General features: G+C 39.4%; 1 protein-coding gene across 2 annotated transcripts in view; it reads right to left on the reverse strand.

Moving 5' to 3' along the window:
- Positions 1–16901, reverse strand: part of Gnai1 (G protein subunit alpha i1) — a 91530-nt gene that overhangs the window by 26177 nt on the left and 48452 nt on the right. For both annotated transcript variants that reach the window (XM_074064886.1, XM_074064887.1), the window contains exons 2-3: positions 15504–15546; positions 15267–15408 (exon numbers count right to left, since the gene is read on the reverse strand). In XM_074064886.1, the coding sequence (XP_073920987.1) occupies positions 15267–15408; positions 15504–15546 (185 nt within the window). The remainder of the gene's footprint in view (positions 1–15266; positions 15409–15503; positions 15547–16901) is intronic.

The raw sequence follows: 16901 nt of genomic DNA on the forward strand, positions 1-16901 counted from the left end.
TGAACCAAAAAATCCATCTGTCCTCTCCCCTCTTACCCAGTTACCTCACACACCAGACATCGTCTCACAGGACTCTATCCCCTCCAGTTAATTCCTGGAGGGGATGGGGCTCATGTTCCTTTTAGAGTGAGTGAACTTCAAAAAATAAAAAAGGATTTAGGAAATTACACAGAAAACCCAGATCAGTACATCCAGGCATTTAGAGAAGTCGGACAAAATTTTCAACAGAACTGGAAAGATGTAATGCTATTGCTATCTAAGACCCTTACTGTTCTGGAGAAACAGTGGGTACTATATCAGACAGCCAAAGCTGGAGATGATTATCACCTAGATAAATGTGGCCCTACAGGCCTGTCTCAAACTGGGCCTTCACAGGAGAGGGGGAGGGAGAAGAAAGACAAAGACACTGGATACCTAAAAGGGAACCTTGATTCCCAATTCCAACAGGAGATCAGGCAGTACCTAGGTATGACCCTAAGTGGGACCCTGAAAATGACAAGGATGAATGGAGCCACAATTTCAGCCACTGCACTCTAGAGGTCTAAGGAGAACCAAGGTAAAAACCTCTTAATTACTCCCAAGTCACAGCTGTACAGCAAGAATCCTTAGGAACCCCAGTAGCTTTCATATAGAGACTTAAGGATGCTTTACAAAAGCGTACCAACATTATACCAGAGTCACAGGCAGAGGAAATCATCCTAAAAGATAAATTTCTAACACAGTCAGCACCAGATATCCATAAAAAGCTTCAAAAACTGGTGGCTGAGGGGAGCAGAGATCTAGACCAATTGGTCCATGTAGCCACATCCGTATGCTATAATAGGGACTTAGAAAAAGAAAAGGACCTGGAGAAGTAAAAGGCTTGATCGCAGCCCTCAGCGAGGCCTCCCTGGAGTCTAAATCCGAGGATGTGTTTTCAATGTGGACAGACAGGCAGGCCATTTTAGGAGGGAGTGCCACCGGAAAAAGCTACCTCCAGGACTGTGGCCCGTTTGTAGGGGAAAACATTGGAAGGCACACTGTCCCTGGTTCCCAGGGGAAGTGAGGCCAGAGACTTCCACCCAATAACGGGTCCCAGGGCCTTCCATACAGGCTCCTGTGACCACCATAAAAGCAGAGGAGCCTCGGATTTTATTCACTATCGAAAAGCACAAGGTCAGCCTTCTTACTGATACTGGAGCCAGCATCTCATCTATTCCTTTCTCTCCTGGACCCAGGTCCTCCAAGAAAATGACTGTTAGAGGCATATCAGGCCAACTTCTAGAGCATTATTTCACTCAGCCTTTAGCCTGCTCCTGGGGACATTTCCATTTCTGTCACTCTTCTTTAACTGTCCCAGAAACCCCTACTCCTTTGCTAGGGCAAGACCTTCTATCTAAATTGGGGGTACAGCTCCTTTTACCCCAGGAGAGTACTTCTGCTTGCCCCTAATAGAAGATCAGCTAGCCCCACAGTGTGGATGGATAAACACACTGTGGGACGGGCATGAACAGCCATCCCAGTCCTAATTCATCTCAAGGACCCCTCCTGGTTTCCCCATAAAAAACAATATCCTTCAAAGCCAGAAGTTAAGGAGGGGCTAATTCCCATAATCAAAGACTTACAGAGATAGGGACTGCTAATAGAATGTTCCAGCCCATATAATATTCCTACTCTCGGAGTCAGAAAGGGACCTAACAAATGGAGGCTAGTCCAGGATCTGCACCTGATCAATGAAGCACTAGTGCCTTTCTACCCTATAGTTCCAAATCCCCATACACTTTTAGCCCAAATACTTCCAGGTATTGCTTACTACTCTGTCCTAGAACTAAAGGATGCCTTCTTTTGCATTCCATTACACCCTAAAAGTCAACCTATTTTTGCTTTTGAGGACCTCACAAGAAAGTCTGGACAGGTCACCTGCACTGTCCTCCTCCATGGATTCAAAGACAGTCCTTACCTCTTTGGATTGGCTCTAGTCCAAGACTTGGCAGAGTGGCAATATCCACAAGCTACTCTGCTACAATATGTAGATGACCTCTGCTCTGTGGACCAAGTAAGCCTGTCATTTCACAAGCCACTGAATCCTTACTAAACTTCTTAGCAGATAGAGGATATAAAATCTCTAAAGAAAAAGCCCAACTGTGTCAGTCTAGGGTTACATATTTAGGTCTTGTCCTGGAGAAAGAAATGGGGGCTCTAAGAGAAGATAGAATCCATCCAATCCTGACATTTCTCTACCTAAAACTCTAAAGCAATTGAGTGCCTTTTTTTTGGGGGGGGTCACAGGATACTGTAGAATTTGGATCCTGGGATATGCCCACCTAACCAGGCCCTTATATCAAATCCTTAAGGAAGCACAAAAGGATACCCAGCCCTTTACTGAATGGGATGACAAGTCAGAAAACGCATTCCACCAGTTAAAAAAGGCTCATATGACAGCTCCCATCCTGGGTCTCCCAGTACAAGACAAGTTTCAATTACATGTCTATGAAAAGGACAGAATGGCCTTGGGAGTGGTGACTCAGCTCTGGGGCATCACTCCCCAGCCAATAGGCTACTTAAGCAAAGAGGTAGATCAGGTAGCCAAGGGATGGCCAGGATGCCTAAGAGCAGTGGCTGCAGGAAGCCTTCTAGTGCCTGAAGCTCAAAAACTCATCCTAAACCACCCCCTAATGGTTTATACCCCACACAACCTAAGGGGATCTAGGAGAACTTTTGCTATCCGACAGCCATCTACTTAAATACCAGGCCCAACTTCTGGGAGGGACAGAAATAACTTTAAGGACCCGTCCAAGCCTAAATCCTGCATCCCTTCTACCAGAGGCAGAGGGAAATCCTGAACTCTTATGTGAGGAGGTACTTATGGAAAATTATGCTGCCTGACCTGACTTAACTGATCGGCCCTTAAAACATCCAGATCTAGAATTATACAATGATAGCAGTTCCTTTGACAAGAATGGTGTCAGACATGTAGGGTTTGCAATTTTGACAGAATTTGGCATCCTCAAATCAGGTCCTCTTCCTCCTAATACAAGTGCTCAATTGGCAGAATTAGTGGCCCTAACAGAAACCCTAAGACTGTCAAAAGAACAGAGCATCAACATCTATACAGATTCTAAGTTTGCCTTCCTGATCCTGCACGGTCATGCAGCCATCTGGACGGAAAGGGGAATGCTGACTACAACAGGCTCTCCCATTAGATATGCTTGTGACATACTAGCTCTCCTAGATGCTGTTAAATTGCCTAAAGAGGTCTGGATGATTCAGATGATAAGATAACAAAGGGAAACAAAACAGCCAATGAGGCAGCTAAAGGGGCAGCTATGCAGGAATATATAGCCAGACCCTCTCCTCTTGAAAAGAACTGTCCTTCCCCCAGAGAGACCACACTATCGGTCAGAAGAAAGTAAGCAAGCCTCAGACCAAGGGTACCAGTTAGATCACTGAGACTGGTGGGTGTCCCCTGGAAGAAAGTTATGGCTCCCTGAGGCACTGTAATGGAAAATTCTTAAGACTCTCCACCAACTCTATCATTTGGACTTAGACAATACTTTGGTTTTGGTCAACAAAATGTTTGGGGGAACTAAATTAAGAGACACTTCCCAACAAGTTGTACATGGATGTGAAACGTGCCAAAAAAAAAAAAATCCCCCAAATAAAAACTCCAGATGCCAGGGGTACAGAGATAGGGATCCTATCCCAGGGAACACTGGCAACTAGACTTTACCCATATGCCAAGGGGACCAAAGTCAAAACTACTGTTATTATTTGTGGATATGTTCACTGTATGGGTGGAGGCTTTTCCTTGCAGTACAGAATGTGCTAGGGAGGTGGTCCGAGTTCTAATCACAGAAATAATCCCTTGCTTTGGCCTCCCCAAAAGCCTTCAAAGTGATAATGGGCCTGCATTTAAGGCAGAAGTAACTCAGGGACTTTCTAGAGCACTAGGCATAGAATACCACCTCCACTGTGCCTAGCACCCCCAATCATCTGGAGAGATAGAAAAAACAAATGAACTTTTTAAAAGACACCTGGCTAAATTGGCCCAAGAAACCCACTTCCCCTGGACCAAGCTCCTCCCTATTGTTCTCAGGCTCAGAAACACTCCACGCAAGCAGGGACTGACCCCTTTTGAATCTCTATATGGCAGGCCCTTCCTAACCAATGACCTCTTCTTGACCAAGAGACAGCTCAATTAATTCCCCATGTCACTCAACTTGCTATATTCCAACAAACACTCTCGGAGATCAAACAAGCCACCCCTAGGGAGGATATAAAGGGACCCCCTCTCTTTTGCCCTGGTGACCTAGTCCTAATAGTCTCCAAATCCAACCAGGGACTTAAACACTCCGCTCTGGGAGGGGCCGTATCCAGTTATTCTGTCTATTCCGATGGCAGTCCGAGTGGCTGGCCTGGATTCCTGGATCCATCACTCAAGAGCGAAGGGTTGGAATTCCTCTATGAACATCACATCTCCACCTCCAGACCCAGAATTGGAGCCTGCCTCCCTCTCATGTGAACCTTTGGATGGATTAAAACTGCTGTTCAAAAAGAAAACATCTTCATAACCCTTCTTGATCCAAACTTCCAATACCTCCTATTCATTCTGCTTGTAATTACTTTGGGAATAGGGCTAGCTGCTACAGCTCCCTCTGGTTGGACTAGAGCTCAAAAGACAGCATCAGCATGTTTCTTTTATTTGCTAACTATATTGCTATGCGGCTTGGTCTTCTGGGTACACTAGCACCCCCATATGGGAGGAGCTACAGCCCTTCATGGAAGACCAATGGGTTCTTAAATCTCTCTCGAGCATTTACCCTTCCAAAATCTCCACTGAAGGATTCCTGGGTTTGCTATGAGAGATCGACAGCCACTCACCTGCCAGCATGGGTCCTATTAAATTTCACTCAGGGTCCTGTCCCTCTGTTGATATTTAGGCCAGATAATTTCTCCAATGCCATGGTTCCTCTTACAGGGGTCCCATGGAAGAACGAGCCTACTATGTCCTACTCTTGGCTTGGGTTCATTTCTCAGACAAAACTTTGGATGTTTAACGTTTCTGTCCCAGTCTGTCATTTGTCAATAAGAGACCTAGGGACTACATCCCAAAAAGACATTTTTGACTTCACCACCCTTAAAAGGTGACTATCATCTCACAGTAAGCTGGTGCTGTATGAATAACTCTAAGAGCCCCACTTTTATGAATCCCAATGTGCTTAGGTCCAGTGCTTGTAATTTTAATGGGAGCTTGTCTCCGAGCTGACCAAGTCCTCAAACCTCACTGGTAAAAACTCTTATTGCATACTTACTTCTGGCCATCACAAATGTATCTTAACAAAATATATGACAGGATTAGAAAAACTGTGTAACTCTACCTTTCCACCTTGTGCCTCCATCTTACCAGCAGACTTAATATCTCTGACTACCTGTTTCCAGGAGACACCTCCCAGGCCCAGGCTAACAACACCCAACGTATCTTATGCCTTGAGGAAGGATATCTCTTTGTAGGGAGGTCATGGAAAAAGGACCAGGTATGGGGGTTACCATGCCTACACCCATACTCAAGGAAACTGGGCAATTGCCCAACTAATACCTAATCCTGAGCATATCTCTTTGTTGAATAATACTGTAATACAACAAACTGAATTTTCCCAACAAACTAGAACAGCTTCCCATAGGGATAAAAGAGAGGTTACTCTATTAGTTTTAGGGATCTACAGCATTGATTGTAGCTGTAAATGGAATCTGCTATGGGGTGACTGCCAATCATGTAACTGCAGAAAACCTAACCAAAGTAGTAGAGGACACCTTAGACCAGGTAGGCCTTGCCATTAAGGACATGGAAAGGTCTTTGTCATCCCTTGCCCGTATGGTCATGGACCAACGTCTGGCCCTAGATTTTCTTTTGGCCAAACGAGGGGTATGTGCCATTGCCAATACTTCCTGTTGCACATATAAATACACTTCAGACACTGTAGAGGAACATGCAGACTACATTCTCCAACAGGCTCAGTGGCTCCAAGAGCAATCTCTTGTTTCTACACAAACATGGGACCAAATAAAATCCTGGCTCCCCTCCAGGACTTGGTTCCTACCCTTTCTGGGGCCTATAGTTGCCATTATTCTCTTGCTTGTGTTTGGGCCTTGCATTTAAACTTACCTGTCAAGTTTGTTTCTTCTCGCCTAGAATCCATCAAACTAAAAATGCCTCTGATGAAGATGAAAATGACCTACTACTGTGGTCCCCTTGACAACTCCTCTCGCGGTCAGCCCTGATGCTGCGGGCCCCTTCATTGCCCTATCAGCAGGAAGCAGTTACTGAACAGACTTCATCATCCCTATCCCTAACAGTAGTTAGGGCGACCATTGAGAAGGGAGGATTGAAGGACACATTGTAGTAGGTCCCAAAAGGTGGTAAGTGCTCAAAGAGACACCTCTCCTTCCCAGGAAACCTCTGCCTACATCTGAGAGACATCTCTGCCCTCAAGCAATGCAAAAAGGCTATAAAACCCAATCCCGAACCTGACCCATGGGACCACCAGTTTCCAGGTTCCCCTGCATTTCTCCACTATGCAGTCTTTCTCTTCTCTTCTCTACAAATAAAATCTTTCCAACCTCTGTTGCTGGAGTCCACCTGTGCTTTCATTCTCAGAGCAGGCTCAAGAACCCTGAGCACCTGAAATTCCTGTGCATGTCATCTGTGCATCACATCTACTATGAATCAGGAAACATGGCAAACAATTCATTGTATGTTATTCCTTACAATCCAATAAGGTAGATTATTATCATTATTTTCATTTCATTATAATGAAACATACTTAGAGAGGTTAAGAACTTAATTAGTGACTTATCTCGGAAAGTTATTTCAGTGGAAGAAAAACAGGTGTTTTCCCAAAAACACACCCAATGGAATATTAAAGGTAACACTTTCAAGCCACTGAGGAATGGACTGGTTATTTAATAAGTGACTACAAAGCAAAGTAACAATTACATTATAAGAGATTTTTTATATTCAAGTGGGTGGAGAAAGATATATTTTAAAAACTATAAACGTTCCAGAGAATAGGAGAATTAAAATAAGTGTAAGATGAATAATATCTTTCTATCAAGACACAAAACAGATATCAGAGTTGACTACAAAAATAAGTTCTGTAACAGAACTTTTTATAAATTGCTGTAAAAACATTTCAATATATAAAGATGTTAATATCCTTAATATTCAAAGAGAATCATTGTGAAAAAGAAAAGTACTTTAAAAAAAAGTAAGTAAGAATGCTTAGAGGAACTCACAGAAGAAACATAAATGGACAAAGTTTTTTTTCTTTTATTGTTTTTCTGGGTGGGGGTACACTGTAGTATTTACAAAAGTTCTTACAATGTATCATATATATCATAATTGGATTCACTGGCTCCTCCACTCTCCTTTATCCTTCCCCCATTCCTGGAATACTTTCAACAGGTTTCATTTTTGCGTTTACATACATGTGTACACAGTATTTGCACCATATTCATACCCCTCCCCCAACAGGATCTGTTCTGCCCTCTTGTTCTCTGATTTTGTAGAGGAAAAAGGAAATAAGAAAAAAAATGACATTTTTGTTTGTTTGCGATAAAGGTACCTACACAGGGAGTTTCTTTGTGGTATTTCCATGTGTGCATGTACTATAACCCTAACTGGTTCATCTCTTCTCATTTTCTTCATTCTAACTTAGTCCCTTTCTTAAGGTGGTTTCAGCTGGTATAAGAATTCTATATTCATTCTTGTAGAGAGTATATCAACCAAATTCATCTTCTTAGTTTCCTTCTTTTCCCTACCCCTCTCAAATATGACATCCCCTTAGTGTGAACAATATTTCATAATATTGCTGTATTTGCATTAGGTCTATAGTCCACATATGACAGAGAACATGTGGCTTTTAGCTTGTCGAACCTGGCTAACTTCACTTAAGATGATGTTCTCCAGTTCTACTCATTTACCTACAAATGACAAAATTTCATTCTTTTTTGTGGCTGAATAAAATTCCATTGTATATAAATACCACATTTTCTTAATCCATTTATCAGTAGTAGGACTTCTTGGTGGTTGCCAAAGCTTAGCTACTGTGAACAATGCTGCAATAAACATAGGTGTGCAGGTGCCTTTGTAATTACCTGAGTTACATTCCTTCAGGTACATGCCTAGGAGTGGTACTGCTGGATCATATGGCAGACCTCTGTTTCATTTTTTAAGAAGCCTCCATGTTATTTTCCATAGTGGTTGTACTAGCTTATGTTCCCACCAGCAGTGTATGAGGGTTCCTTTTCCCCACATCCTCACCAACATTTGTTGTTGTTTGTCTTCTCAATGGTAGCTATTCTAACAGGAGTAAGGTGGAATCTTAATGTGGATTTGATTTGCATTTCCTTTTATGGCCAGGAATGGTGAGCATTTCTTCATGTGATTTTTAGCCACTGGGACTTCTTCCTTTGAAAAGGCTCTGTTTAGTTCATTTGCCCATTTCTTCACTGGGTCATTGATTTCTTAGGAGTTTAGTTTACTTGAACTTCCTGTATATTCTGGTTATCAGCCCTTGTTTGATATGTAGCTGGCAAAGATTTTCTCTCATTCTGTGGGCAGCCTCTTTAATATAGAAACCATTTCTTTGGTTGTGCAGAATCTTTATAATTTCATGTAGTCCCATTTGTTGATCCTTTCTCTTAATTGCTGAGCCATTTGAGTTCTACTGAGGAAGTCACTGCCTATGCTTATTAATTCCAGTGCATTCCCTGCTTTTTCCTGCACTAGCTTCAGGGTTACAGGGTGAAAGACAGGAATCTAGTTTTAGTTTTCCCAGCAACATTTGTTGAAGAGGCTGTCTTTTCTCCATACTATGTTTTTGGCACCTTTGTCAAAAATTAGGTGGGTAAAGCTATATGGATGCATATCTGGGTCTTCTATTCTATTCCACTGGTCTTCATACCTGTTTTTGTGACAGTATCATGCTGTTTTTATTGCTATGGCTCTGTAGTATAATTTGAAGTCAGGTATTGTGATACCTCAAGTGTTGCTCTTTTTGCTCAGTATTGCCTTGGGAATTCATGGTCTCCTGTTCTTCCAAACGAACTTTAGGGTTGATTTTTCAATCTCTGTGACGAATGTCATTCGGGATTTTTGATGGGAATCGCGTTGAACATGTATATTACTTTTGGTAGTCCAGCCATTTTCACTATGTTGATTCTACCAATCCATGAGCACAGGAGATCTTTCCACCTTCTGTAGTCTTCTTCAATCTCTTTCTTCAATGGTTTTTAATTTTCTTTGTAGAGGTCATTCACATCCTTTGTTAAGTGTATTCCTAGATATTTGATCTTCTTGGCACTATTGCAAATGGAACTGTTTTCCTATATTCTTCTAATCTGTTCACTGTTGATGTATAGAAAGGCTGCTAAGTTTATAAAATGATTTTGTACCCTGCTACTGTGCTGAAGCTGCTTATGGTGTCTAGGAGTTTTTTGGTGGAGTTTTACATGTCTTTTAGGTATGAGATCATGACATCTGTGAATAGGGATAGTTTGATTTCTTCTTACCTATTTGTATTCCTTTTATTTCTTCTTCCTGTCTTATTGTTATGGCTAGGAATTCCAAGACTATGTTGAATAGGAGAGGAGAGACTAAACATCCTAGTTTTGTTCCTGAAGTTACAGGAAATGGTTTTCAGTTTTCTCCATTAAGTGTGATTTTGGCTATAGGTTTGTCATATATAACCTTTATTATGTTGAGGTACATTACTTCTACTTCTAGTTTCAGCAGAGCTTTTATCATGTAGGGATGTTGAATTTTATAGAAGGCTTTTTCTGCATCTATTGAGATTATCAAGAGGCTTTTGTCTTTGCTTCTGTTAATATACTGTATTACATTTAATGATTTGCATATGTTGAACCATCCCTGCATCTCTGGGATGAAGCCAATTTGTTCATGGTATATATTTTTGATATGCTGCTAAACTCAGTTTTCCTTTGAGAATTTTTAAATCTATGTTCATTAAAGAAATTGTCCTATAATTCTATTTTTTTTGTTGTGTCCTTGTCCGATTTTGGGATGAATGTAATACTAGCTTCATAGAATGAGTTTGGCAGTGTTCCTTTCCTTTCTATGTTGTGAAAAAGTTTAAGGAGAGTTGGTTTAAGTTCTTCTTTAAAGGTCTGGTAGAATTCAGCAGAGAATCTGTCAAGTCCTGGACATTTCTTTTTTGGGAGATTCTTTGTTGCTGCTTCAATTTCATTTCGTGTTATAGATCTGTTTAGGTGGTTAATATCCTCTTGGTTCAATTTTGGATGGTCATATGTATCTAGAAATTTGTCTATTTCTTTTAGATTTTCCAATTTATTTGAATAGAGGTTCTCAAAGTAGTCTCTAATGATTCCCTGTATTTCCTTGGTGTTTGTTATTATCTCCAGCATTTCATTACTGATTTTATTAATTTAGGTCTTTTCCTTCCACATTTTAGTCAGACTTGCCAGGAGTTTGTCAATCTTGTTTACTTTTTCAAAGAACCAGCTTTTTTTGTTTTGTTGATTCTTTGTAAGTTATTTTTGGTCTCTTATTTTGTTGACTTCAGCCCTTATGTTTATTTCTCTCCTTCTGCTTGTTTTGGGTTCTTGTTTTTCTATGAGTTTGAGATGAAGCATTAGGTCATTTATTCAAGATCTTTTTGTGTTTTTAATATACGCACTGATGGCTATAAACTTTCCTCTTAGGACTGCCTTTGCTCTGTCCCACAGATTCTAATAGGTCGTGTTTCATTTTCATTAAATTCTAGGAACTTTTTGCTTTCCTCCCTTAATTCTTCTGTAATCCACTGATCATTGAGTAACATGTTGTTCTGCTGCTTTTGTTGTTTAATTCTAGTTTTATTGTATTGTGGTCAGACAGTATGCAGGGGTTTATTTCAAATTTGTTGTATTTGTTGAGACCTGCTTTGTTACTTAAGATATGGTCTATTTTGGAGAAAGTTCCACGAGTTGCTGAGAAGAATGTATGTTGTGCTGTTGCAGGATGGAATAACAAATGGACAAATTTTTTAAAAATAAGTCTCAACCTCACTAAAAATCAGAGGAAAACAGAAAAGAAAGATAATAGTACTCAGTCATCAGTTGTTAAAAATTATACTATCGATAGTATCTAAGGTGGTGAGACTCTGGGAAAATAAGACACTGATGCATGGTTGCTACAAAAGATGACTCACACTGCTTATATTTGGAAAGCAAATCTGTGGTGCTTACCAAAATTAATTATCTGGCTATCCTTCAACTCTCAGGAATCAATACTTCAGAAATACAGATATATTCAGATTGCCTTTGAATATGCTATTCCTCAATTGTAGAATGCTTTTTCCTCATTTTTGTGTAGAAAACTTACTCATGCTTCAATGCTGAGCTCAACCATCTTTCTCATATTCAGGCCACATGTATTTCTTCTTTATATTCTTATGCCTAATCATATGGGCCAAGTCCCATACTGAGGCTTATGTAACAGAAGGCAACACAAAACAAGGAACTGACCAATCAGAAGCAATGTGAGAACATGATCTTTTTGTGAGTGAAACAGTGATGACAGCCAATGGAAGAAAACAATTACTAGGCTACTATCTAGAGAACCCAGCAAAGCAGACCCATATATAGATTCCAAAGCACAAGAACACTGGTTAACAAAACAAAACAAAAAGAGTTTATGGTAAGAGAGTAATTCCTGGTCATTCCTGAAACTAAGTCCAATTTATCTTTTTTTTTTTTAAGTAGAAAAGAGTAACATTCCTTAAAAGAGAAAAATCTGAAAATCAAATGACCTCTTATAAAGCAGATTGTGCTAACACTTCGTTATCTCCCAAAGCATAGGCCACAAATCATTCTCTTACAGTTGCATATAAAATCTGAGTGCCGAATGCTGTAGATGTGAATTTGGTAAGATTTTAATTATCATAATTGGAATTGGTATAAAGTACAACTTTATACCTCTCCTCCATCTTTGGATGGATTCCTTTTGTTCAGTCCTTTTAAAGAGCTCAGTGTGATTAGCATTTCCAAGAAGACTTCAGGATAAATTTTAATACATAACATCTTCTAAACTGTCTTTCCTGAAATAAGATTTGGTTAGATCCAGAATATTATTTTTTGCCTTTCCACTACTCTTTCAATCTGTAAATTATGCATTTATCACTTATTCATTTAACAAATGCTTTCTGAGTATGCTGAAAGAACAAATGAGAAAAGCATTACTTAAAACAGTCTTGACCACAGTGCTCAAGTTGTGCATGACACCTCTAGATTTCTTCATCTACACATCTGCTACTTTATGTCCTTTCACCTGCATCTCTTCATTTCCTTCCACACATCCCCTCAGTTCCTGGTAACTACTATCTTATTGCCTATCTTTGTATGTTTGACACTTTCAGTTTTGATTCCACATATAAGTAAATTAAGGCAGTATTCTTTTCTCTGTGGCTGGCTTATTTCAAATTTAATATCCTCCAGAGCTATCCATGTTGTGCCAAGTGGCAAGACCTCCCTTTTTTTTTTTTTGGTACTGGGGCTTGAGCTCAGGGTCTTGCACTTGTGTGTTTGAGCTACACCTCCACTAGCCTGTTTTGCTTTTAGGGTATTTTTCAGATAGGGTTTTACATTTTTGCCTGGGGCTGGCCTCAGACTGCCATGTTTCTACCTACAGCTAACTATATGCTTGCCATGGTTGAGATGGGGTCTCCTTAACTTTTTGCCTGGTACCACAATCCTCCTGATCCCTGCCTTCCCAGTAGCTAAGATCACAGGTGTGAGCCTCTACACCTGGCTAGGACCGCTTTTTTAAATGCTGAACAATACATATTCTAAAGTATATATGTATAGCATGTTTTCTTTATGCATTCTTCCACTGACAAAACAGTTGAGTTATTTCCCTATCTTCTCTATTATGAACAGTGAAGAGATGAACATGCCATTGTAGGTGTCTTTATGAGGTGGTTATTTCAACCCCTTTGGGTAGTGTCTAGAAGCAGGATTGCTGGGTCACACAGTAGTTTTATTTTTAATTTCCTCAGGGATCTCTCTACTGTTTCCCATAAAAGATAAACCAATCTATATTCTCACTAATAATATACCAGGGTTCCTTTTTATCCTTTATCTCCATATCCTCACTAAGATTTGTTATTTCTTGTCTTTGGACAACATGAGGACTATAATTAATAAAAATTATATTAGTAATTATTTCTTTATCTGTTTACTTGTGTGTTCATTTTTGTGGTACCTGGAATTGAATCCAGGGCTCCACCACTGAGCAACACCCCCAGTCCTATACTGAAGACTTTTATTGAAAAGACTGTAGCTGCCCTTGTCACAGGGAAAAAAGCCTATGTGAAATGATAGTATGGTTAGTTACACTATAGCTACCATTTTACTCTCTATGTACATTCCACAGCATCATGTTGTAAACATCAAATATACATAATAAAATTTATTTTTAAAAAATCTTGAAATCTACATGGAAATTTTGACCACACTAACCTTTTAATTTTTTACTTAAAAGGAAAAACTGAGTTACTGGGCCAGTAACTTAGAACAAAATTTGAAAATAACTCATAAACAAATAAACCAAGACAGTAAGTTACTCTCTACAAAGAAGATCTTCATAGTATTAGTAGAGAAATGGTGCACACACACAATAAATGTATAAAAATAGAAGAAAACATAAAAATGAACAGTTGTAATAATATATCTACTTTACAAAAAATTAAAACTTAAGCTAGGGTTCAGTTAAAAGTGGTGAGATCAAATTTTACCTGTTATTAAAACAAAACAAGTAACTTAAAATTAACAGATTAAACACTGAAACAGACTGGAGAAAAAGAGAAAAACAGAGCATCTTACAGACTGGACCAGGGATGCTTCCAGTAAAACTGAAAATCCACTACTAGGTCAAGTAAGGAACCACAGGCACAGAGCCTCAGTTTATCACTGACTATACTGAACTCTTTCTACCATGCCATTTCCTGGGTTCCAATTTCTTTACCAGGAAAATAAAGGGGTGGAACTAACTCATCTTCAAAGGTCCCCTTAAGCTCTGATACATGTTTTTTAATAGTTAATGTGTTCCCACTCCAAAGATAAGCAAACTTTTATACTGTTTTCATTAATCAAGAAAATTAATCCTTTTTAGTCTGGGCATGAAAACAAATAGTGAGATCATTTCAGTGTCCCAATTATAAAAACAGATTTTGAAGAGTTACCAGCATAAGAAGTTTACTTAATACTCAAAAATATTGTTATAGAACTGCCACAGTTTAGATCTAGAGTATACCTCACAAAAGCTCATGTGTCAAAAGCTTGGCTCCCTAGGGAACCAAGGAACCATCTTCACTATGGGAATATGGCAGGACCTTGGAAAGACGGGGCCTTGTAAGAGGTCAAAGATCACTGAGGGCATGCCATCAAATGGACACATGAGACACTAGCCTCTTCGTTCACTCTCTTTTTGCTTCCTGGACACCATGAGGTGAGCAGCTTCCTCTGCCATGTGCTCCTACCATGGTGTACTTACTGCCACCACAGGCCCCAAAGCACTAAGCCAATGGACATGAACTGAAACCTTCAAACCTATAAGCCAAAACAAACCTTTCCTCAAGTTGGTTACCTTAGGTATTTTGTTACCGTAACAGTAATGATGAACACAGACACTCAGAGGTATCTAATTATTATAGTTTGGATTTAAAATGGCCTCAAAGGCTCATATACTGAAGGCTTAATCCCCAGCTGATGGCACCACTGAGAAGTACTTGCATAATGAGGATGCTACCTCATCAATGGGTTAATCCAGGCTCAATGGCCTGTTAGGAGGGGGAACCTCGTTGGGAGCTTGTCTTTAAAGGGCCCCCAGCAATAAATCCAGCTGACCATGGACTGAAACCTCTGAAACTGGGAACCAAAATAAATCTTTCCTCTAAGTTGTTTTGCTTGGGTTTTCTGTCACAGTGAAGAAAGTGACTAACACTACAATACAGAATGTTATTCAGAGAATACTGCAGTGATTACTGAACTGTCTACATTACCTGATGGATAGGGTAAGTATAGTTATAAACGTAAGATTAAACAACTTTGTATACTCTTATCTCAATTACTTCTAAGGCTCCTGACTCACTTCTGGCCACTTTTATAAAATGCTCCTGAAGGCTGACAAAACTGTATCATGTAGTATAGTACTGTCACATGAGTTATTCTTTTTACTTAACAGGTCTACTTCAATAAACTTAATAACTTACCGCCCGAGCTGAGTCACCAAAGTCTATCTTCAACCTCCCCATGGCCCTAATGATAGCAATGATTGACTGGATGGTGTTACTGTAGACCACTGCTTTGTATTGTTTACATTCTTCCTCCGAATAACCAGCCTCGTGGATAATTCTAATGAGACGAAAGGCAAGAAGAACACTTACTTCCTTTCACAGAAGGGTACACTTAAACATAAAAAACAAATTCAATGATTTAAATCTACTTACTTCATCTGCTTCACAATTGTACTCTTCCCAGATTCACCAGCACCTAAAAAATAAAACAAGGGATTTCTAATTTCAACATCATCACTTGAGTATATCCAGTTCCCAGTACACACGCACTATGTATCTCCTATAGCTGAATTTTGTTTTATATTAAAATGAGATACAAAGCAGCAAACATATAGGATGAACAAGTATAAAGACCTACTGTACAACATTAGGACAGTTACTTATAGTGTACAGTATTCAGAATATTTTTCTGTTGTAGTGCTGGAGAGTGAACCCAGGACCTTGCACATGCTAGGTAAAGGTTCTGCCACTGACCTACACTCCAGCCCTGCATTCAGGACTTCTGCTAAGTGAGTGGATTATAGCTGTTCTTATCACAAGAGGAAAAATAAGTAATTACATGAAATGATAGCTATGTTAACTTTTTCACAACAGTAACTGCTTTACTAGGTTTGGCTATGTTCTAACATCATGTATACCTTAAAGTACACAATAATATTTTAAAAATGCAAAATGAACTTTATTGATTTCCGAATATAACAAAAGTTCTCAGATATAAGCCCACTTGTCTGTTACTTTAGAATACTAAAATTCAATAAACTCAATTGAAGAAAAAAACTCTTCATTGTTGTGGATTCTCTAAAGCATTAAAAAATTCAATCTTTTATTACAAACCGAAGAACTATAAATTAGTTTTATTCAAGATTTTGTTCCACTTTGGAAAATTTTTTTAACTACCTAGCCAATTATAATAATCTTAACGTTTGGCTCTTGTGAAGTAAAATGGTAGTGCTCATATGAAAAAATTTAAGGCCGGGCACGGTGGTGTCCACCTATATAATCCCAACACTCGCAGATGCAGGCCAGTCTAGGCTACATAATGAGTTCAACGCTGGCTTGGGCTATGTACGTGTCTTACTAAAATAAAATATGAAATAGAACAAAACAACCAAAAGAAAAAAATTTAAATAATCTGTTAATATAGCTATGTCTTTGTAACATTTGTCCAATCACCATTATTAAACACCAAACACACAGCTAGCTCTGGAGATGTAATGGTGTGCTGGGAAGTCTCTTGAGCACTTTCACCTTCCTTTCACGCAAGTAAAAAGACAGGAGCCATCCTCAAAGCTTCCCTTTATTCTTCATATGCAGGGTCTCTTTATGATTTGAGTCCCTGGCATCATATTATACCAACATGGAAATATTATTCAAAATGAACCCGTACAGAGTTAGAACCCTCACTCAACTCTGAACCCCTCCCATTCAACAGTAGACCGCTATCTTTATGTCACTTAGATCAATTGTCATTTAGGGTCTTCCAGATGTTTGGACGGTTGAGAACATCTGAACACAGGAAATAAGGAAGATATGACAAGACTATCACTTCAC

This window comes from Castor canadensis, chromosome 2 (genome assembly GCF_047511655.1).
Source record: "Castor canadensis chromosome 2, mCasCan1.hap1v2, whole genome shotgun sequence".
Lineage (NCBI taxonomy): Eukaryota > Metazoa > Chordata > Mammalia > Rodentia > Castoridae > Castor > Castor canadensis.